This window comes from Rhinoderma darwinii, chromosome 1, assembly GCF_050947455.1.
Source record: "Rhinoderma darwinii isolate aRhiDar2 chromosome 1, aRhiDar2.hap1, whole genome shotgun sequence".
Classification (NCBI taxonomy): Eukaryota; Metazoa; Chordata; class Amphibia; order Anura; family Rhinodermatidae; genus Rhinoderma; species Rhinoderma darwinii.
Window position 1 is genome coordinate 366,773,101 of NC_134687.1, and position 25,280 is coordinate 366,798,380.

At 43.3% G+C, this 25,280-nt stretch overlaps 1 protein-coding gene across 4 annotated transcripts in view; it reads left to right on the forward strand.

Annotated features, from left to right (window-relative positions):
* The window catches only part of RFX3 (regulatory factor X3), a 258,195-nt gene that overhangs the window by 179,041 nt on the left and 53,874 nt on the right, over positions 1 to 25,280 (forward strand). For all 4 annotated transcript variants that reach the window (XM_075827557.1, XM_075827576.1, XM_075827566.1 and 1 more), the window contains one exon: positions 23,690 to 23,871. In XM_075827557.1, the coding sequence (XP_075683672.1) occupies positions 23,690 to 23,871 (182 nt within the window). The remainder of the gene's footprint in view (positions 1 to 23,689; positions 23,872 to 25,280) is intronic.

Here is a 25,280-nt window from a genome sequence, read left to right on the forward strand (position 1 = left end):
AAATTTCCACAGCGAAATACTAGAAGGAATGATCAGCTCTCCTCTGTTCTGATTCAGGGAGTCTGTGATTTCTTCTCAGATGATACAGCTGAAGGTAGTACACGGAGCTCCATTGCGGTCAGCCATCTTGAAATGACTGTGTGATCATACTTACCAATCAATATCTGTTGTGGTCGAAAAGATTAAATTAAAGGGGTTTTCCAGTTCCAGTAAATTAATGTTATTTTTTTGTATAATTAAAAGTTATACAACTTTCCAATATACTTTCTGTATTAATTCCTCACAGTTTTCAAGATCTCTGCTTCCTGTTATTCAGTAGGAGCATTGATTGTTTACTTCCAGTGGATAAAGTTCGGTCCATGGTCATGTGATGGACACACAGGTGCACGGCTCGTTACAAGACACAGCTCTGATGCACCTACTGTAACTGTAATGATCCCAGGACCTGTGTACCCATCACATGACCATGAAAGAATTTTATCTACTGGAAGTGAACAATGAATGTTCCTACTGAATAACAACAAGCAGAGATCTTGAAAACCGTGAGTAATCAATATACAGAAATTATTAAAATGGAATTAATACAGAAACTTATGATTATTATATTTTAAAAAAATAACATTAAAGGGGTTGTCCCAAGTTGACTCCAATTTTTTTTTTTATACATTCTAAGCAGGAAATGAATTTTAAAACATTTGGTGTTAAAAAAAATTTAAAATTCATTTCCTAAGTGCCTTTTTTTTACACTTGATAACTCAGCAAGTGCTGGTTATCTTTTCTAAAAAGGGGCGTGAGCGGCTCGATGTCAATCAAGCCGCTCCGCTCTGCAGTGTGCGCGCTCCCGATGTTGCTAGATACTGTAGTTCTAGCAACATCGGGAGAATGTTCGTCTCAAGCGGGCATGGTAAGCCCGATTGAGACGAACTTACCGTGAATGTACTGTACACTACACTACCAGTGGCGGATTATCATTAGGGCGTTTCGGGCGGTCGCCCGGGGCCCAAGACTGCCAGGGGGCCCAAGGAGCCTATGACCGCCCGAACCCCCTCATGCCCAGTGGCGTCGCTAGCACCGGAGGGAGCCCCGGTGCCAGGACCGCACCTGTCAGGCGAGGGGAGCTTTGCTTCTACTTAGCAGCCGTGGTCTGTGCTGCTATAGAAGCTCCCCCTCCAGCCCCCCTTCCCTGCTCTAAACATCTCTGCTGCTAGCTGTCGGGACATGGGGGAGGGGAGACTGTCGGCGGGCTCTGTGCTGTGAGCAGGAGAAGAGCTGCAGTGAAGACATAAAAGGTAAGTGCATGTGTGTTTAATATCCATATTCATGTGTGTTTAATGTCCATATTCATGTATGTTTAATGTCCATATTCATGTATGTTTAATGTCCATATTCATGTATGTTTAATGTCCATATTCATGTATGTTTAATGTCCATATTCATGTGTTTACAAGGTGTACTTTGTGTATAATGTGCATACTCGTGTATAATGTGCCTACTTAGTGTATAATGTGCATACTCGTGTGTACTTTGTGTACTATGCATACTTTGTGTATAATGTGCCTACTTTGTGTACTTTGTGCATAATGTGTGTACTTTGTGTACTGTGCGTACTTTGTGCATAATGTGCGTACTTTGTGCGTACTTTGTGCATAATGTGCGTACTTTGTGCGTACTTTGTGCATAATGTGCGTACTTTGTGCGTACTTTGTGCATAATGTGCGTACTTTGTGCATAATGTGCGTACTTTGTGCATAATGTTGTACTTTGTGTACTGTGCATACTTTGTGCATAATGTGCCTACTTTGTGCATAATGTGCGTACTTTGTGCATAATGTGCGTACTTTGTGCATAATGTGCCTACTTTGTGCATAATGTGCGTACTTTGTGCATAATGTGGTACTTTGTGTACTGTGCATACTTTGTGCATAATGTGCGTACTTTGTGCATAATGTGCGTACTTTGTGCATAATGTGCCTACTTTGTGCATAATGTGCGTACTTTGTGTACTTTGTGCATAATGTGTGTACTTTGTGCATAATGTGCGTACTTTGTGCATAATGTGGTACTTTGTGTACTGTGCATACTTTGTGCATAATGTGCGTACTTTGTGTACTTTGTGCATAATGTGCGTACTTTGTGCATAATGTGCCTACTTTGTGCATAATGTGCGTACTTTGTGCATAATGTGGTACTTTGTGTACTGTGCATACTTTGTGCATAATGTGCATACTTTGTGCATAATGTGCGTACTTTGTGCATAATGTGCGTACTTTGTGCATAATGTGCCTACTTTGTGCATAATGTGCGTACTTTGTGTACTTTGTGCATAATGTGGGTACTTTGTGCATAATGTGCGTACTTTGTGCATAATGTGCGTACTTTGTGCATAATGTGCATAATGTGCGTACTTTGTGCATAATGTGCGTACTTTGTGCATAATTTGCGTACTTTGTGCATAATGTGGTACTTTGTGTACTGTGCGTACTTTGTGCATAATGTGCCTACTTTGTGTACTTTGTGCATAATGTGGTACTTTGTGTACTGTGCGTACTTTGTGCATAATGTGCATAATGTGCGTACTTTGTGCATAATGTGCCTACTTTGTGTACTGTGTGTACTTTGTGCATAATGTGCGTACTTTGTGCATAATGTGCGTACTTTGTGCATAATGTGCGTACTGTGTGTACTTTGTGCATAATGTGCCTACTTTGTGTACTAGTGTTTAGGTAGTGTTAGCAATAGTTACGGCGCGGCAGGGTGGTGGTGGAGAAGGGGGGCCCAAGTTTGGGTAACAGCCCAGGGCCCATGGTCTTCTTAATCCGCCACTGTACACTACACTACATTCACCCCGTTTCGGCAAGCCACTTTTCCCTCCCCCACCCTGTCACTACATTTTTGTACCCGCTGCATCGGTGCTGCATCAGCACCCGGCGAACAACTAAAAATATATAAAATAAAATAATAATCACCTAAGACGTTCTAACGGCGCTCTGAACGGTCCCGTCACTTGCCATCTTCCTTCTTCTTGGCGCCGCTCGCATTCATAGTAACAATGCGTTGTGGCGCAGATGACGTAATCATATCAGGCCCACGTGATTACTTCATCTGCGCCCACCGCTCTGTTATTGTGAATGGGAGAAGAAAAGTGACGGGACCGTTCAGCTCTTCGTGGGAACGTCTTAGGTGAGTTTATTTTTGTATGTATGTTGTTATGTATGTTGGTATGTATGTATGTGTGTATGTATGTATATGTTTTCTTGTATGTATGTTGTCATGTTTGTATGTGTATATGTGCATGTATGTGTATATGTGCATGTATGTTTGCATGTATGTATGTTTTCATGTATGTATGTTTGCATGTATGTATGTTTGCTTGTATGTATGTTTGCTTGTATGTATGTTTGCTTGTATGTATGTTTGCATATTTGTATGTGTATATGTGCATGTATGTGTATATGTGCATGTATTTTTGCTTGTATGTATGTTTGCTTGTATGTATGTATGTATGCTTGCTTGTATGTATGTATGTATGTATGTTTGCATGTATGTATGTTTGCTTGTATGTATGTTTGCTTGTATGTATGTTTGCTTGTATGTATGTTTTCTTGTAGGTATGTATGTTTGCTTGTATGTATGTATGTATGTTTGCATGTATGTATGTTTGCATATATGTATGTTTGCTTGTATGTATGTTTGCTTGTATGTATGTTTGCTTGTATGTATGTATGTTTGCATGTTTGTATGTGTATATGTGCATGTATGTGTATATGTGCATGTATGTTTGCTTGTATGTATGTTTGCTTGTATGTATGTATGTATGCTTGCTTGCTTGTATGTATGTATGTTTGCATGTATGTATGTTTGCTTGTATGTTTGCTTGTATGTATGTTTGCTTGTATGTATGTTTGCTTGTATGTATGTTTGTATGTGCATGTATGTGTATATGTGCATGTATGTTTGCATGTATGTATGTTTTCATGTATGTATGTTTTCATGTATGTATGTTTGCATGTATGTATGTTTTCTTGTATGTATGTTTTCTTGTATGTATGTTGTCATGTTTGTGTTTTCATGTATGTGTTTTCATGTATGTATGTTGTCATGTTTGTATGTGTATATGTGCATGTATGTTTGCATGTATGTATGTTTTCATGTATGTATGTTTGCATGTATGTATGTATGTTGTCATGTTTGTATGTGTGTATGTTTTCATGTATGTGTTTTCATGTAGGTATGTTTGCATGTATGTATGTTTGTATGTATGTTTTCATGTATGTATGTTGTCATGTTTGTATGTGTATACGTGCATGTATGTTTGCATGTATGTATGTATGTTTGTTTGTATATATGTCTGTATGGCCATGTATGATACTGTCTGCTGGCACCCTGTATCTAAGCCAACTTTGCCGCAGGCTTCTATACATGGTATAACAGTCAGTATCACACATGAAAGTGAAAGTAAGCCTACGACATGTTTTATTTCATTTTTTTTTTTTATATTTTTGATTTTTTACAGGTTTGGGGTTTGGACTACGTCGGTTTCGAGGACTACTTAGATGACGCTTTTTTTTCATCAATAAAATGGTTAATGAGGGTTGTGTTGGGGGTGCTTTATTTCAATAAAATATTTTATCTATATCTTTGTCTTTTCTTTTCAAGTTTTATTACTATCACTTTAGTAATGGCCGCTGTCTGAGTGACAAGGTCCATTACTAAGGGGAGGCTTAGTGTTAGCCGGTACAGAGGCTAACACTAAACACCATTATTACCCCGGTACCCACCACCACCAGGGGTGCCGGGAAGAGCTGGGTACGATCCAGTACCCGACCATCTGTTGTGATGGTCGGGTACTGGGGCGGCCGCAGGCTGGTATTATGAGGCTGGGAAGGGCCAAAAACAGTGGACCTTCCCACCCTTGTAATGCTAGGCTGCTGCTGCTGTGTTGTATCTGGCTGGTTATAAAAATGGGGGGGACCCCACGTCATTTTTTTTTATTATTATTTATTTATTATTTTTATTAAAAAGACATGGGGTTCCACCCAATTTATCATAACCAGCCACATACAACACAGTGTTATTAGCCTGGGAATGTACTAAACCAGTGGCCCCTCCCACCCGTGTAATGCCAGGCTGCTGCGGCCTTGTATATGGCTGGTTATTAAAAATGTGGGGGACCCAACGTCTATTGTTAAATTTTACAAAAAAACGACGTGGGGGTCCCCCCCATTTTTATAACCAGCCCGATACAACACAGCAGCAGCAGCCTAGCATTACAAGGGTGGGAAGGTCCACTGTTTTTGGCCCTTCCCAGCCTCATAATACCAGCCTACGGCCGCCCCAGTACCCGACCATCACAACAGATGGTCGGGTACTGGATCGTACCAAGCTCTTCCCGGCACCCCTGGTGGTGGTGGGTACCGGGGTAATAATGGGTGGTTAGTGCTAGCCTCTGCACCGGCTAACACTAAGTACCGCCTTAATAATGGACGCTGTCAATCAGCCAACTGCCATTATCTAGGCACTAATAAAGTTTGAAAAAAAAACACAAAGACAATTTTTTTTTATTGAAATAAGAAATCCCCAACAAAACCCTCGTTAACCATTTTATTAAAATGTGAAAAAACGTAGATCTACGCAGTAGTCCAACGAATCGAAAGACGTAGTCCAATCGGTACATCAAAATCTGCAACAACATTAAAAAAAAGTTAGCAATGTGAACAATACCGATACTTATACTCACCTACACACACACAAACAACCACACACAAACATATACACAAACACATATAAACACACACCCATATATTACACAAACACACACATAAACACATATACACACACACATATACACACACACATATACACACACACATATACACACACACATATACACACACACATGTACACAAACACACCCATATATACACAAACATATATACACACACACACATATATACACAAACACACACACATATACACAAACACACACGTATACAAAAACACACACAAACATATACACACAAACCTATACACATATGCACAAACACACCCATATATACACAAACACACACACACATATACACACACACATATGCATACATATACACATATGCACAAACACACCCATATATACACAAACACACACATATACACACACATATACATATACAAAAACACACAAACATATACACACAAACATATGCACAAACACACCCACATACACAAACACACACACACATAAACACACACACAAACATATACACAAACACACATATACACACAAACATATACACACACAAACATATACACAAACACACATACACACACACACATATACACAAACACACCCATATATACACAAACACACACACATAAACACACCAAAAAAGCACACACACATATACACACAAACATATACACACAAACATATGTACACAAACACACAAACACATACACAAACCCACACATATACAAAAACACACACACACACACAAACATATACACAAACACACCCATATATACACACACACAAATATACACAAACACAAAAATATACACAAACATATACACACAAATACACCCATATATACACTCACACATAAACACACACACATATACACAAACACACCCATATATACACAAACACAGACACACACACACACACACACACTTACCTTTAGCGGAGCGCAGACTTCTCGCGACGGGTGCCTTCCACTTCATCTCCTTGCATCTCCTGCACATGCGCCGAGATGCGCGTTCATGAGTAAATGACATCCTCTGCTCCGGACGCAGAGGATGTCATTACGCATGCGCGGCCACCGCTAAAGGTAAATAGCGGTGGCCGGGAACCTAGGCAACGAGCAGGATACAAAGAGGGACCGACCGCAACTTCAATCAACGATATCAAGAAAACGACATCGCTGGACGACGGACAGGTAATTAGAATTCTTCTTATTTTTACATGGGGGAGCTAACTAGCACCATTTATCAACTTGGGACAACCCCTTTAAGGTAAATTTAATATATTGAAATGTTATTTATTATGTTAAAAAAACTTTTTTATATGTGTTTCTATTATCTTTAGGCCTCATGCACACGACCGTGTTTTTGCGGCCGCAATTCCCCCGAAAATCCACGGGAGAATTGCGGCCCCATTCTTTTCTATGGGGCCGTTCACACGACCATAGTTTTTGCGGTCCGTGCACGGCCCGGGAGCCCGGACCGCAGAAAGAACGGCCATGTCTTATTACGGCCCGGTTCTGCGGTCCGGGCTCATTGAAAACAATGGCCGCGGCCATGTGCATGTGCGGGCGGCCTGCGGCTGACAGCCCGCTGACAGTCCGCAGCCGGCCGACCCGAAAATCACGGCCGTGCACACGGCTACGGTCGTGTGCATGAGGCCTTACAGGTACACTTTAACTGACACTTTTACTAACGTTGTTATCTATTAGGGCCTGTTCACATCAGCGTTAATCTTCCGTTCGGCTTTCCCTTCATCTGTTCTATTAGAGGAAAGTATAGTTTCTGTTTGCATTACCATTGATTTCAGTGGTATTTTGCTTCAGTTGGTTTCAGTTTGCCTTCTTTCCGCAAGGTTTCAGTTTTTTTCTCAGAAACAATGACTCCGGCAATATATGGACAGTGATGTTAGGAGGCAGGAGCAGAACAGGATTCCCAGGCAGAGCGCGAAGAGCGCTCTGCCAGGGACTCTGGCTCTGGCGTTGCCCCTGACATCACTGTGCATATATGGACAATGCTGTCAGGAGGAGAGCAGGAGTCCCAGGCAGAGCGCTTGAAGCGGTTCTGTTTCGGGACTCTGGCAATGGGGAAGTCCATGACATCACTGTCCATATATGGACAGTGATGTTAGGAGCAGAGCAAGAGTCCCAGGGAGAGCCCGGGACTCTGGCTCTGGGGTTGCCCCTGACATCACTATTTATATATAGACAGTGATGTTAGAGGCTTCCACAGAGCCACTGTACCGAAGCAGAGCAACTACTGCCGCTCTGCCTGCAACTTCAGCTCTGCTCCGGACATCACTATCCATATATGAACAGTGATGTCGGGAGCAGTGCTCTGAATAAGGCCTAGAATGAGGAGGCTCAGGAGCATGCACGTCAACGTAGCCAGCGTCTTATGTATTCCAATTGACAACGAGCGGGGACTGCAGAAGTAGAAGAGGCGGAGGAGCAGCAAGAGAGGGAAGACTAATTTTTTTTTTTTACAAAACTACGTCACAGCACAGCAGCAGCAGGCTAGCATTACCAGGGTGGGAAGGGCCACAGTTTTTGGTCTTTCCCAGCCTAGTAATACCAGCCTGCGGCCGCTCCAGTACGCGTCTGTCACTACAGATGGACCTGCAGTGTGGCTTTTTAAGTCGCAGCATGTCAATTTATTCTGTGGAATCGCTGCTCCTCTGTTGCGGAAATGCTGCGGTTCTGCCGCAAAAATCACAAATGAGAAAAAAAAAAGGTACTTTTTTAAATTTATAAAAAAGTTTAGACTTACCCCGGCCGTAGTCTTGGTGACGCTATTGATTCCGTCCGAAAACCAGCCGGAATGGTGACGAACGGAAACCATTAGCGATCAATGGTGACTGAAACGGAAGCTGTGCTGTCACTTTCACTTTCCGTTGCGGGGTTCACCCGACGGAAAGCTCAGACGGAACCCCGGAAAGGACGCGAACGGTGATGTGAACAGGCCCTAACACAAAAGTTTTGTATTTTTTTAAGCTGGTTCACAAAGAAAAATAATTCCAAATTCTACTGGACCAACTGCCTATTTAGAGACAGGCAGCAGCTCCAGGAGCGACATCATAAGGGACACACTAGGCGGATATGCTGAGTAAAACTACACAGCTTATCCGCCCCGGTAGCCGCAGGGAATTCCGACAGCAAAACCGCAATAAAATAGTGGCGCAGGTTTCGTGAGGCGTGTCCGCTGCGGGAATCCTGCAGGGAAAAAAAGTATAGACTTGCCCCGTCCGTAGTTTAGGTGACGCATCTCTCTCTTCTGAACGTAGCCCCGCCTCCTGGGATGACGCTGTAGACCATGTGACCGCTGCAGCAGTCACATGGGATGAAACGTCATGACAGGAGGCCGAGCTGCGCTAAGAATAGAGGATCGCGTCACCAGGACTACGGCCGGGGTAAGTCTAAACTTTTTTATAAATGTAAAAAAGTGCCTTTTTTTTTCTCATTTGTGATTTTTGCGGCAGAACCGCAGCATTTCCGCAACAGAGGAGCGGCGATTCCACAGAATACATTGACATGCTGTGGCTTAAAAAGCCACACTGCAGGTCCATTTTTTTTTGCAGCGTATGGGTGACATTTGTTCAGATCTCATCCACTCGGCTGCGACTGTAATACGCTGCGGATTTTCCGCAATAAAATGTGTTGCATAAAATCCGCAGTGTTCATGCTTAGTGTGTTCCTACCCCAAGGCCGGATTTACACGAGCGTGTGCTTTTTGCGCGCAAAAAATGTGGCGGTTTGCGCATGCAAAAGGTCCATAACAGCTCCGTGTGGCAGCAGCGTATGATGCGCTGCTGCGTGATTTTCGCGCAGCCGCCATCATTATGACACTCTGTTTGTATGTTTGTAGCACGTGGTGCTTTTCTGTTTTCATTCATAGTTTATACTGCTGCGGAAGTGCTGGGCGGGATTTTCACGCACCCATTGACTTCAATGGGTGCGTGATGTGCAAACAATGCACAAATATAGGACATGTCGTGAGTTTTACGCAGCGGACACATTCTGTATGAAAATCACTGACAGTCTGCACGGCCCCATAGAGTAACATAGGTCCGTGCGAGGCGCCTGAAAATCATGCGCGTTGCACGGATGTATTCCACGTTCGTCTGAATAAGCCCTAACAATAAGGCCCAGTTCACAGAGTTTTTGGGCCTTTATATTGACTCGGACACTGCGTCAGAATCGGCACCAAACAACTTCCAAAACTGCCTCCCATTGATTTAATCTGAAATCAATGGGAGCCAGTCGCGGAAAAAAGGAAAAGCAGCACGTCCATTCTTGCCGCGGTTCCCCCTCTGACCTCCCATCGAAATCAATGGGAGGCAGAAAATGCATTTTTCGCTGCGTTTTTTGTCTGCTGTCCTCAATCGCCGCGGGCAAAAAACACGGCAAGATAGTGTGGGCAGGTCAAAATCTGCCTCAAAATTCGGTGCGCGGTTCCAGGCGGTCGCGGGAGTTTGCGTGTGCGGCGGTGTTTGACGGCCCCCATGACGACCCCCATGCTACCCAGGGCCGCCATCAGGGGGGGTATTAGGGGTACTGATGTGAGAGGCCCAGCCAAACCTAATTGAAAGGGGGGCCCGCAGCTCACGACATTCTTTTGGTGAAAAAAACGGGCCCCATTGCAGGGGCCTGTTTTTTTTCTACCAAAGGCAAGTCGCGGCAGTTTGCCTGGTCCCCCTTTCAATTAGGTTTGGCCGGGCCTCTCACATCAGTACCCCTAATACCCCCCTGATGGCGGCCCTGGGTACCATGATATAGTGCTGGACGGAGTACTGTTAACAGGCGGTGCCACGGTAGGGGGGCCCAGAAAATTTAGCTTTAGGGGGCCCTGAAATTCCTGATGTCGGCCCTGCACACACACACACACCAATGCTAATATATAGCATCATGCTATATATTAGAATGATGATAATTGTCACGAAGCGGGGTGTGGACAAAATGGGCCGTACCACGTAGCGGGATGGCAGCTGGCCAAACAGGTATGGTACAGAGTCTATAGTCCAGAAAAGGGTACCTGAGGCAATGTAGACAGGCTCGGCTGGGAGCAGGCAGCAGGTAGACGTCAGGTGTGGTGCAGTAGAACAGGCGTAGAGATGCAGCAAAACATGACAACATCTCAGCACGGCAATAGACCAGGGTGGTACTGATAGCACGGGAAACAGGATACAGGTACGGGGAACACTGGGAAGCTGGAAGACACTTAGGAGACCATTTGCAAGACAGACTAAGGGAAACAAAAACAACAACACTCAGGCGAGGATAAGAAGGGCGGTGACCCTCCTATAGTCCAGGAATTCATGAGTTGATGATGATTATTTTCATCCGGGAGGCAGGCTCAATACCCGGAAGTGAGTGCCGGCGCCTCACAAGGGGACGATGCAGCACAGCAGCAGGACGTCCATGGTCGCTGTCGTCGAGGGGTAAGTTAGAACGACAGACCGTGGCCACAGACGTTACAGTATCCCCCCTCTTACGCCCCCTCTTCTTGGGACCAGAACGTGAGAGAAACTTTCTTATGAGGACAGGGGCATCGATGTTCTCATCTGGCTCCCAAGACTTCTCTTCTGGGCCGAATCCCATCCAATCCACCAAATAAAATGTCCTTCCTCCCACCTTCTTGGTGGCTAGAATCTCCCTTACCTCAAAAGTCCCAGATGAACCGCCAGCAGCCACTGCGGAACTAGGAGTCCTAGAGTAGCGGTTCAGGACCACAGGCTTCAGCAAGGATACATGGAAGGAGTTAGGGATCTTGAGTGTAGGAGGCAGCCGCAGCTCATAAGACACCAGGTTAATTTGTAGCAGGATCTCGAAGGGTCCGATGAACCTAGGAGCAAATTTGCAGGATGGCACCCTCAGCCGGATATTCTTTGAGGACAACCAGACCCTCGTACCTGGAAGAAACTGAGGAGGATCCTGTCTTCTAGTATCTGCTTTCTTCTTCATGCGATCCACCGCTAGCAGAATAGAAGATCGGGTCTGTTGCCATATTTGCAGAAAGTCCCTGAAGGTCGAGTCAGCTGCAGGCACCTGGGACATAGTAGAGACAGGAAGAGGTATTCGAGGATGTTTGCCGTAGACTATGAAAACGGGCTGGAGGTGGTGGACTCACTAGTATGGTTATTATAGGAGAATTCTGTCCACGGGAGCAGCTGCAGCCAGTCATCATGTCGTCTGGAAACAAAGTGCTGCAGATAGTTCTCCATAATTTGGTTAATCCTCTCGACTTGTCCATTGGACTGGGGATGATAGGTCGAAGAGAAGTCCAACTTTACACCAAGTAGACCTGAGAGTGCTCTCCAAAATTTTGAAGTGAACTGGACCCCTCGATCCGAAACAATATGCAGGGGCAAGACGTGCAGACGGAAGATGTGTTGTATGAAGAGGTCAGCCAGTCGAGCAGCAGAAAGCAGGCCAGTCAGGGGAACAAAATGAGCCATTTTAGAGAATCGATCCACCACCACCCAGATCACACTGCAACCCGCAGAGAGAGGGAGGTCCGTGACAAAGTCCATTGCAACATGCTGCCAGGGCGCATCGGGCACAGGCAGTGGTTGGAGCAGACCAGCTGGTCTGGAGTGGGCAACTTTATTTGCTGCGCATATCGTACATGAGGAGACGAAGTCCATGACGTCTTTGGGCAGCGTGGGCCACCAGAACTGACGGGCAATTAGGTCTTGGGTCTTACGAGTACCCGCGTGACCTGCCAGCTTGGAGCTGTGACCCCTGCGAAGGATTCTTCCTCTGTCTGCCAGACGTACAAAAGTTCTTCCTGGAGGAATGTCTCTTACCTGCAGAGGGTTCACCGAGAAGATGCAGGGAGGATCAATAATATTCTGTGGGGACTCCATAGTGTCCTCTGTTTCGAATGACCTAGACAAGGCATTGGCCCTCACATTCTTGTCGGCAGGTCGTAGTGGAGTTCGAACCGGAACCGAGCAAAGATTAATGACCACCTGGCTTGACGAGGATTTAACGGTTGAGCCGTCTGTAAATAGGTCCGATTCTTGTGATCCGTGAAGACCAGGATAGGGTGGACTGCGCCTTCCAGTAGGTGTCTTCACTCCTGCAGGGCCAGCTTGATGGCTAGTAAATCCCGATCCCCAATTGAGTAGTTGTGCTCTGCGGAAGAAAAATGTTTGGAATAGTAGCCACATACCACAGTCTTGCCTTTAGAACCTTTCTGGAACAAAAGTGCGCCAGCAACAACAGAGGAAGCGTCCGCCTCTAAAGAAAACTGTAGGGACACATCAGGGTGGTGAAGAATAGAGGCTGACGTGAAGGCTTTTTTCAAGGTCTCAAATGCGGCTTCAGCCTCCGGAGTCCACACTTTGGCATTCATACCCTTTTTTGTGAGGGAAGAGATGGGAGCTGTCAATGACGAGAAGTTGGGGATGAACACCCGGTAGAAGTTGGGGATGAACACCCGGTAGAAGTTGGAAAATCCCAGGAAGCATTGTATGGCCCTTAAGCCTTGGGGCGTGGCCACTCCAGGACAGCCTTTACCTTCTCTGGGTGCATCTTGAGGCCCTCATCGGAGATGATCTAGCCCAGGAAGGGAAGAGATCTCTTTTCAAACATGCACTTCTCCAGCTTGGCGTGAAGATGATTCTCCCGTAAACGAAGCAACACCTGGCGGACATTACTCTGATGAGTTACTGGATCTGGGGAAAAAAACTAAATGTCATCGAGATACACCACAACACAGATATAGAGGAGATCATGAAAAATGTCATTGACAAATTCTTGAAACACCGCGGGGGGCGTTACACAGGCCGAAGGGCATCACTAGGTATTCATAGTGCCCATCACGAGTATTAAATGCGGTCTTCCACTCGTCACCCTGACAAATCCGAATCAGGTTGTAGGCCCCCCGCAAGTCCAGTTTAAAAAAAAATGTTTTCCCCGTATGCGAACGAACAGTTCCAAAATTTAAAGCAAAGGGTACTTGTTCTTCCCCGTGATCCGATTGAGGCCTCAGTAGTCAATGCAGGGACAGAGGGATCCATCCGTCTTCTTGACAAAGAAGAACCCGGCTCCGGCCGGGGATGAGGATTTACGGATGAAGTCCCTCTCCAGATTCTCCTTAATGTAGATCGACATAGACTAAGTCTCTGTCAGGGAGAGAGGGTATACTCTACAGCGAGGAGGGGATGAATCAGGAACCAAGTCGATCTGACAATCATATGCACGATGAGGCGGCAAGGTCTCTGCTTCCTTCTTGTCGAAGACATCAGCGAACTGAGAGAAACAAGGAGGCAACCCTGCCAATGACTGATGCGGAGAAGGCTGCGGTGCATGGATATGTCCCAGACAGCGGTCGAGACACTTGGGACCCCACTGGAGAACCTCTCCGGAGTTCCAATCCAGGACTGGGGCATGCAAACGGAGCCAAGGCAAACCTAGCAGCACGGGGTTGATGGCCTTAGGCAGAACAAACAGGGAGATGAGCTCAGTGTGAAGAGCTCCCACTTGAAGTCTCAATGACTTGGTCACAAAAGAAACTGGGTCAGGCAAAGGCAGTTCATCTACCGAGGCAACGATCAACGGCCTTCCCAGGCGGACAGTGGGCAACTGGAGAAGATGCACAAGGTCTTGACAGATGAAATTAGCTACAGAGCCAGACTCCCAGGTAGGCAGAAACCGGATGGAGCCTCTCACCAGCGACGATGGTCACGGCAATAAACAGTTTGGAAGAGAGTTCACGATTAAATGCAGTAGCGCCCAGGGTTGTCACTCCAACCAAACCTAGACGTTGGGGTTTTTTGGTTTCTGTGGACACAGACGCACGACATGGCCAGCGAGGCCGCAATACAGACAGAGTCCAGAGGTGCGCCTGCGCTGTTTCTCTTGTACAGACAATTTTAGGCGATCCACCTGCTTCGGCACCTCGGGCGTAGCAGTAGATGAAAAAATTTGGTTTGCCTGCCGGCAAAAGAAGCCCTGTTTTCCAACTCACAAGATTGAAAATAGAAAATAAAAAATATTTATTAGGTTTATGCAACAAGAACAAACTACATAGATGTTAAAACAAGGTCCAATGCTGACTACAAATCGGCACAGTGCAGAGTATAAGGAGCCTGGAGTCAACGGCTGCAGCACGTCGCACTCAGCCCACAATTAGATTAGAGGAGTCAGCAGGACAAGTATTTAAAACAAGGAAGGAAGCCCCCCCGACATGTTTCGCTACGATGTAGCGTCTTCAGGGGTATCGGGGCTACTGTAAACATATGCTATATGTAAACATATGCCCACCAACTACAAGGGTCCTTCCTCTATATATACCTAGCAGTAGATGAAGGCAAGAGGGGTTGTTGGAGGTTGGGTGCCAATCTAGGAAGCCGTCTCTCCTGTTTCACGTCATGAGACCTCTCCCTGAGCCTTATATCTACCCGAGTAGCCAGCAGAATCAGGTCGTCCAAGGCAGGTGGTAGGTCTCCGGCAGCAAGTTCGTCCTTTATCCTGGGCGACAGGCCATGCCAGAAGGATGCCACCAAGGCCTCATTGTTCCAGGACAGCTCTCCTGCCAGGGTCCGGAACTGGATGGTGTATTCACCCACGGAGGTGTCCTCTTGGCGAAGGTTGAAGATAGCCGTGGCTGCCGATGAGACACGTCCTGGCTCCTCAAAAACAGTACGGAACAACCGCACAAACCACTGGAAGTCTCGGGTCCCTTTCGTACCCAGAGTGGGTTCGCCCACGCCAGGGCCTTGCCAGCAAGTAGAGACAGGATGAAGGCGATCTTGGTTCCGTCCGACGGAAATGCTCGGGCGTGCAGGAAAAAATGGATATAGCATTGGTTCAGAAATCCCCTGCACGTACTTGCGTCTCCATGGAACCGAGAAGGTAATGGCAACGAGAACCAGGAATCCGTACCGGAACCGCCAGGGGATGTAGCAGAGGATGTCGGAGGAGCTTGTATAGAGGCAGGAATGGAAGCAGCTAGCGCCCCTAGCTTCTGCGCCATGGAGTCCACTGCCACAAGAAGTTGATCCTGTCTTGTTCGGAGATCCTGCAGGTCCGCCTGCATGGCTTGGGAGGGTGACATGCCCTTAAATTGACCAGCGGAGTCCATGGCCTGAGCGTACTGTCACGAAGCCGGTTGTGGACCCACTGAGCCGTACCGCGTAGCGGTATGGCAGCTGGACAAACAGGTATGGTACAGAGTCTATAGTCCAGAAAAGGGTACCTGAGGCAATGTAGACAGCAGCAAGGCAGGCTCGGCCGGGACCAGGCAGCAGGTAGACATCAGGCGTGCTGCAGTAGAACAGGCGTAGAGATGCAGCAAAACACGACAACAGCTCAGCACGGCAGTAGACCAGGATGGTACTGATAGCACAGGATACAGGATACAGGTACGGGAAGCACTAGGAAGCTGGAAAACACTTAGGAGACCATTTGCAAGACAGACTAAGGGAAACAACAACAATGATCAGACGAGGATAAGAAGGGCGGTGACTCTCTTATAGTCCAGGAATTCATGAGTTGATGATGATTTTCAGGTGCGCGCGCTGGCCCTTTAAGAGACAGGCTCGATACCCGGAAGTGAGTTCCGGCGCCTCACAGGGGGACGACGCAGCACAGCAGCAGGACGTCCATGGCCGCGGTCGTCAAGGGGTAACTTAGAACGACAGACCGTGGCCATAGACGTTACACTAATATATAGCATCATGCTATATATTAGCATGATGCAGGGATCCAGTGATAGCAGCACTTGTCTGTCTTTACTTTTGCCTTGTAGAAGATGTCTGTATAGATACTATATGCCGGGGAGAGATTGCAGCAGGAGATTCTGTATGCCGGGGAGAGATTGCAGCAGGAGATTCTGTGACCTGATTGGCTGAGCTGATTTGCTCGTGCGTGAGTTAAAAGCAAAGCATCCTGGGATATAAGGGCACAAGCTCTGGCTTCAATTACCTTAGCTGATGTCACAATCCGGAGGTGTCCGCCCATTTCATGAAGCAGCAAGAGAAGATTTTATATTAAGGCCCCATGCACACGACCGTAAAAATTCTCTGTAATTGCGGACCGTAATATTGTCCGCAATTACAGACCCATTTGCTTCTATGGGCCGTGGACACCTTTCCGTATCGCTACGGATAGGTGTCTGCGCCGTAGAAGTGTACCGCAAATGATAGGACATGTCCTATCTTTTGGTGATTACGGGCACGGCCGTGTGCATGAGGCCTTACTGTCTGAAAATTATAATTGCTGGTTCTCGGGCTAGGACGTAGCTGGAATTGTAGTGAAAGGCTCTATTCAGCTAAAATATTTTTAGGCAATGTCATTGGAGTTACGCTTTTAAATAAAATTATTGCGAAAAAACATACTTTTTTATATAACTAAATGTAACTTGTTATTGATAGAAATTGGAGTAAATAAATTTTGGGTGCTTTATAGTGTACCTTAAAACTCATAATAACCACGATATCTGCCATTACGAAGACTAGAGCGGTTCTAAAGTGAAAATGCTGCCCATATCAATCAAACAGATCATGCTTTTTATATTAAAACTATACTGGGACTAAAAGTTGGAATTTGGTTGCTATGGGCAATTTTTGACTACACTATTTCTCATATATGCGGCCGTCCATATTTTAAGTCTACAGCTATCTCAAAATATATAAATTACATTTAATATAATTATCATGAACATTTGACATGGTTAAAACCTGGTTCTTTGTAAACTAGGTGAAGAAAAGCTGGTCGTATTCATGTGATACATAATATTGGAAGTTTTCGGCGGTTTTTATTCCATTTTTATTTGTTTTATGCAGTATACAAGCCTTCATGCTGGGAATTTTAACAAGAACAGAACCTGTCATGAATGTACTGCAGCTCATTAATAATGACTAATTAGGAATAGGATATAATCCATTCTTTGTAAATAGGGAATCTTTGTCTTTCAAGCCTGCTTTTGGGGGTAGTCAAGGCACTGTTCACCTTATAAAATGTATGTATAGTCTAATTAACACGGACGACATTAAAAGGTCAGAGAATTTTGCTTTTACGATCCATAATAAATAATAGTCTGCTAACCATAGACGTGGGTTAATAGTTCAAATGGTTGATATTTTTTCCATCGTGTGCTGAAAGAACAATACACATGCTGAAAAGTGAATTTAAATGCTTATATAATTCCGACAAGCCTTGAGAAATGTTATGTGTCATTTCTAAAGCACTCAGAGGTGACAGAAACATTTCTGTTTTTGTAAACATTAATTCTCGTGCATTAAAAATATTTTGCCTTCAGGATTATTATTCATATTACGTTAATATTTTAATTACAATTTACAGCATCTTTTGCTCGGCATGTAACAGTTTTCATTCTGAAAGCAATTTATTAGTCTAGGATTGTGCATGGGTTTTCAAGGGTGTATAGAGCCATATGAACATATCAACAAGATACACAGACTAGAGATGACTCTTCAGAAGCTATTAATAACTTATAAATATATATGTCAAAGTTTCTATAATTTATAGAAAAGAATTGGCTGCTTCTATTGTTTCTGTATAATAATACAGTGCTATGGTAAAGTATTGGTTCCTTAGATTTACATAGGAACCGCTTCTAGCCCTTTCGGTTAAATTCAAGTATAGTATCGATTCATATCAGTGATGTTGCAGGCCATTGGTAAAAAATTGGTACAACCACTTGGTCTTATGGTTGGTAAGGCGGTGGTAAATTCCATGGGGCTAAATTATGCCACTTCCACATAGGCGACCAGTCACCACCGCATTCAGATCATAGACTGAGTAACTTAATAACCCATGGCACAGGACCCCATTAAGGAGTGGATTTTACTTCTATTATTGCCTGGGCCTTCAGACTAGAAATGAATAGGGTAGTCCCATCTCCGAAATTTATGGCTATCCACCTCTGGGACCTGTACCTATCTCTAGAACAGGGCCCCTGACCCATCCTACATTCTGCCGCTGTCGCAGGGCTCCGGCCACTGAGTTTCTGGGAGATAGGATGGGGTCAGCGAACGCCGTTATAGAAATAGATGCAGGTCCCAGAGGTTGGACCTGCATCTATCAGATATTTATGGCATATCATGTGGATATGCCATAATTGTCCAAGATGGGAATTCCCCTTTAATACAAGGAATTTTCTCAAATATTTTTTGGATGCTGTGCCCTTATAGAACCTTCCAGGCTGAATTGTGTGTTTATGGCCATTAGGTAACTCACTACCAAGCAACCCTTTAACTTCCTATTTTTTTTAAAGCTGTTCATTTTAGAACTTTAGCAGAAGCTTGGGTTTAAGCCAGGGCACAGAATGCCTCCTTAAACTATTTGTGTGGCACTTTTTGTATGCACCTAGGTGAGAGAAAACACAAATTTTGAGTCCATTGCTATTGACTCAGTTTTCTGCCTCTAGTTCGGCTCATAGTACTGTAAAATTCTAGATCTTTACTTTAAGCTTGAGCTTCCCTTTTTCCCACAAACACGTTTCCCCTATCCACAGAATCGGGTATTCTCCATGAGAATGGAGCGCGAGTGCGCATGCTCAACTAGCGCTTTATTAATTTCTATGAAGCTGCAAGAGACAGCGGTCCCTGAAGACTCACAGAAATCAATTATTAAAGTTACTTATATTTCAAGGCAATATAATCAATATAATCAATGAAAAGTATTGTTGTGCATGCGCACCAGCACTCCATTCTCATGGAGCATTTCGGGGGACTTTTGGTCTCCCGTTTTCCTCATCGCTGGGGGTCTTAGCGGTCAGACCCACAGCGATCACACATGTATTCTTTAGCCTGTGTATGGTTGATACATGTGTTTGTGGGAAAACCCCTTTAAATAACCTATATACCCCTCACTCAATTGACTATGCATAATAGCAAGTTCCCTGTATTTGATGTAAACTTTATTAGAACCAATGAGAACATTTGTTATACTGGTCCCTAAACACTTGTTATATTCAGTGATTTCAAAAGTCTTTATTCTAAAGAAGCCATGCTGGCAACCTTTTATAATAATTCAGTCCCGCATGTTTCAGCAAGAAGAATACCAATGAGTAGTGAAAAACATACTCTGAGTTCTGTCCTTCACCCAAGAAAAGCTCTTTGCCATATTAATATCAAGCCTAACCTGCATTGTGTTTTTCCTGTAGAAAACACGAAATCTAAATGCAAGAGCCAAGACTCTTTGATCCTGATATTCTATTCTTTTGTGCTCCAGTTCTGTACACCTGGGACCAGAGCAGTTCCCTAGCTGGAGAATAACTCTGAGGGACGATATTATTTCTTATATATTTATAATTGATTTCCCTTCAGCATTCAGACAGGATTTTGTCCCCACCTTTTTTGATAGACACTCTTTTCTCCTTATAGTTATATAGTATGGAATTGCCTTTATTACTCCTTTTGGAAATTTTGTTCAGGGTGTGATTTGGTAACCAACACAATATTGTAATTTTAAATTTTCAGCGTAAATAAAAAATAATTATTTGGAAATATGCCCAGCTTAAGTACAGAAATCAATAGCACATGGTTAAAGGGCTACAGAATGTAACACACATGGATTAAAAAAAAAAAAAAAAAGACGATACGTGTACTCCTAGTTATTGAATTGTTGTTCTTAAAATTAACGTCCTTTTTAAACTATCATTTTTTTAAGTCCAAAATTCATTTCTAAATATATTTTTATAGTGGTCGGAGCTCAGTTTCTGTGTTACAGAGTAAAATTATAAAATTCTGGCCTGCATTAACCACTAGAGGGAGCTTATTACATATTGTTTTATTATTGAGTTAAAGGGGTTGTCTGTCCATGGGACCGTTTTTCATATTGATGATCTATCCACAGGATAAGTCATCAATATATGATCGGTGCGGGTCTGAAACCTGTAACCTGCACCTATCAGCTGCTCTGGCTGCCTTCCTGCTCTGCATGATATACATAGTATGCAGTGTTCGGTGCCGGAAGTGAATGGCTTCGCACTTCATAGCGGCCGTGCTGCAGCTCTGCTCCTATTCACTTGAATAGATGCAGAGCTACAGTACTGGAGCTCTGGGGCTATACTGTGACCAGAGCCATCTGCTTCCAGCACAGACATCCGTTGCCCGGAGGCAGCCAGAGCAGCTGATCGCTGCGGGGTGCCCACCGATCATATACTGATGACCTATCTGGTGGATATGTGATCAGTATGAAAACTGGTCCCGTGGCTGGAGAACCATTTTAAATTATAGTATTGCCTTTAATACTATGTCAATTCAGGAAATTTGGAGCTTTGTATCGGAAAAACAAAGCTTAAACCACTAAAAAAGATTTATCATGAAATGAAACGGCATAGAATTTCGGACATTCTTTTTTAAATTATTCCCCCATTTAAATATTATTCTCTGTATATTCACGAGATCAGTAGGAAACATGTTGGACATTGACAACGTAGTCAGGAGAAGACAACTGATCATTCTCCCGCTGGGTTATGCTGTAAGCGGTAAGCATTCAATGTTCTAACCAATCCGTTTAAGAGGCCATATCTCATCCAAATTGGACACATGTATGTGGTGGGGGAACTTTTAACCTTCGTAGTACACTAGTCAAATTGTAATAAATGAACGTGCTCTAAGGTGAACCTGGGAAGGACTAGTACCTCCCTTGGATAAAGGATGAAGTCTTTATTCCACTGCAATATATAATATATAAATATTAAGATATCATTCAGCCAATGTCACAAACCACTATGTATTTACTCCGCCTGTTTTTCTCTAAACCTGAATTGTAAACTTTATTTTCTCTTTTAGTCTTATTTGATTAAAATTGTCTTTACCAAATGTCCAGACTTTAAAAAAAACGAAATGTACAAATTATCTTTTGCTTATCACTTGCTATCATCCACCCACAGCCTCTTATGATGCTCTCTCCTTGGAACATTGGGTCAGTGTAAATATAGTTTATTGCAAATACATAAGAAAATGTGTATATTTAGTAGAGTAGGAGTTTTTACTTTGTGTGTAGGCGTGTAGTTGAAAGTCGTTGGAAACCATTAATACATATTTGTTATTTTTTTTTAGTTTGTAGCGTACACTTCTTAAAGCAGTACTGATGTTTGTTTGTAAAACTATAACACAGTATACAGACTGGTTTAGAACCAACGCATGTAAGCTTCATTTCTTCAGTATTAAGCACAGGCAGCATTGCATGAATCTACAAATAATATTTGTGCAAAGTGTATTTTTATGTTGCTACTATAATTTAGCATTATGATGTGATATATGATAAGATATCCAACATTAAAAGGGTTCTCCAGAATAAATCTTATTTTTTATTTAGCCCTCTTATTTTTGAAGTATAAGAGGGCTTTTCAAATACATGTTTTTTAAATATGTTCTCCCTCCCTCCAGTGCCTACTGAATTGAGCTGTGGGTTGGCACACAGGCATACCAGTGCATTTAAAGTTCACTCATCGCTGTGAAATGGGCCTAAAAATTCAATGTGTACATGCAGATTTTATTATTGATTTTGGTGCAGAATTTATCCGCAGATTTTACTTATTGCATTAAAATGAAAAATCAGCAGAGGAAAATCTGCTGTATAAACTGTGAGTGAACAAGTACGCGATGTGTAAATCCACACTAAAAGGTGTCTCCATGAAGCTAACTAAAATTAGAGTATAATAAACTTACTAGTATACTTGCCTTGGAAATTTTGCTCTCTACCCCCTCCCTCCCCCCACTTCTTCAGTGTTTAGGTTGTGGTACAATGACATGTCATCCATAATGACATCACATAACCAAGGCAGCCAATATCTGCTTGCTGATGGTGACGTTTCTGCTAAAGAAATGTTATGACCTGCAGTAGCAATTGGAAGTGACATTTTTAAGGATGACATGTCATTGTGTCAGGAGCAAAACACCATGGCAGCAAGGACTGACAAAGGCTGACAATGGAGGACCGGATAAGAATTTCAAAGTTAAATAGATTACAAAGTTTATTATCTTTTACTTCGTGTAAGTTTCAGGGAGCTTTCCTTTTGTTGTAAGACCCTTTAAATTAGCAAACTTAAGGGGTTATCCGTAGAGATAAAATTGATGGCCTACCCCCTGCCAGTCAGCTGTTTGAAGGGCTTGCGGCGCTTGTGAGTGCACCGCTACACCTTCATTCCTTTCACTGTTCCATACGACTACACACTTGCAGCGGCGGTTCACAGTATTACAGCTTTCTCTCGTTCAAGTAATGCTGCAGCCTCTTCAAACAGCTGATCAGCGGGGTGTCGAGAGTCGGACCCCCACCGATCAGATATTTATGGCCCATACTGAGGATAGGACATTAATTTTATCTTTCCAGGTAACCCCTTTAACTAACAGAGCATAACTATTTTAAGACGTGACCATACATTTTTTTGTTGGTTACTGTATTTTATAATAGACACTGTTTTCTTTAGATTGTTTTCATTCTCACATTATTTTGTAAATGCAAGAAGAAAAAAGAAAACAAATACATAAAAACAAAACTCAAAACAACTAAAATGTTACCAATACAACAATTGCAAATACAAGCAGTTCTCTAGTGTGTACAATTATAAAACGAATGCCTACTAGGGGAGATTGGAAGCGCTGCCTGATAACTGGAGCAAAGAGATTAAATTGCCGATCTCCAGCTGTTTTTAAATGAATTCAATTGCACTTTCTAGTATAATTTTAATGCAAAGGCTGGAGTTGTATAATAGCGAAAACGTTTAAGTGCTACTATATTAGCCCTTTTATTACTCATATTAGTACTCTGTTAGTTAGGTTTATTAAGTAGTTATATTATGTCTTATTAAGAGTGTGCTTTTCACAGCAATAGTTTGCATTGAATATGTGCCTTGAAATATAAGTAACTTTAATAAGTAAGTAGACCAGATTTTAGCCAAATGTGTCTGATGGCCTAGTGATCACTCTCAGGAATATGTGCATACTAAAGACGAGTATGACTTTCTTTTCTAGCTCCAGTGGCTGTTGGATAACTACGAGACAGCTGAAGGAGTTAGTCTCCCAAGAAGTACCCTATACAATCATTACCTTAGACACTGTCAGGAGCACAAACTAGATCCAGTCAATGCTGCATCCTTTGGAAAACTTATCCGCTCTATATTCATGGGACTCCGAACAAGAAGACTGGGAACCAGGTTAGTATGAAAAAAAACAGCAGACTTTTACTTAGTGTTAAATATTCAATAGCTAACAGCTTCTTTTTGGAAATTGACAAGCGCCACAAATTACAGATGAATTACAGTTGTGTGTGTGTGTGTGTGTGTGTGTGTGTGTATATATCTTTATATATTTATATAAATCACATTTAGAAATCTAAATTTTAGAAATTAAAAGAAATGTGATGTGTAATATCTAACACAATACAATAATATTTAAATATTAAGCAGAATTTTGGGTGGTGGTACACCCATCATAGTGACATGGCATATTACACTGGTATGGGGGGGGTGCACGCGCGTGCATGCGTGCGTGTTTGGGGAACATATAAATAGCTCTATATAACTTTATATAGCTTTTATAAAAATGACAAAGGATCTAACAATAGAAAAGATTTACAGTATAAATTATAGTCCAGAATGGACACTGATCAAGTCATAATTGATTTGCCCTCTTTAAAGTGAATGTCCACCCTTGAACATGATTTTTTTTTTTGTTTATTGAAAAAAACTTGACATAACTTTTATTTTTTCAGGGTTTTTTTTTTTGCCCCCCAGGGGACTTAACAAGTGATTTGATCGCTGGTACAATACACTGCAATACCTATGTATTGCACTGCACCCTCATTTTTTACCGGCTCCTATTAAGTTCTGGCTCTGACAACCGTGGGCACCCCATGAACGCAATGTAATAGGGTTGATGGGCTGACAGAGGGGACCCCCACTTTTTCTAATAAGGGGTCGCTATTGACCGAGGTGTAAGTGGTTAAACAATGCAGTGAAGTGTTGTCTGTAACATACAACCGACACCCGCTGAGTATGGAGTGGGCTCAGCACGTGAGCCTGCTTCAAACTCCCCCTTTGCGGCTGGAAATACAGTTAAGTCACGCATGACCAAGGGTTAAGTATTTAATCGTCAAATAATTTTGGACCTAAAAACAACGTGATGATAAAATGTGTACAGTCTTTTTAAGACTCAATTTTTAGGCATTCACTATAAGTCTTTTTAAAGTAAAACTGCGGGTAACCTTTTCATAATTAGTAAAATGGACCTACTTGGGTCATTTAACATACCAAAGCAGTTAATTATTTCACTATGGTCTCCCAAATTTTAGTTTCCAATGTGTTCTGTACACTCCTTAACACCACAGGAAACAATAAAATGGCTGCATATGACCGGGTTGTACAGAGTTGCCAAAACAACGCCCCCGTCTCTGACATCAGTTAGTGCTCTGCAGTTATTGCCTTAAGCTGCACCTCACAGACTTCCTGCTCTGCCTACACCATGCAGGCACTCTGCACATAATATTGGTAATACTGAGAGATCTTTTCTCCATTTTAAACTCCTCTATTTTACCTCTTTCTACTGCATTTGAACCAGAAAATTA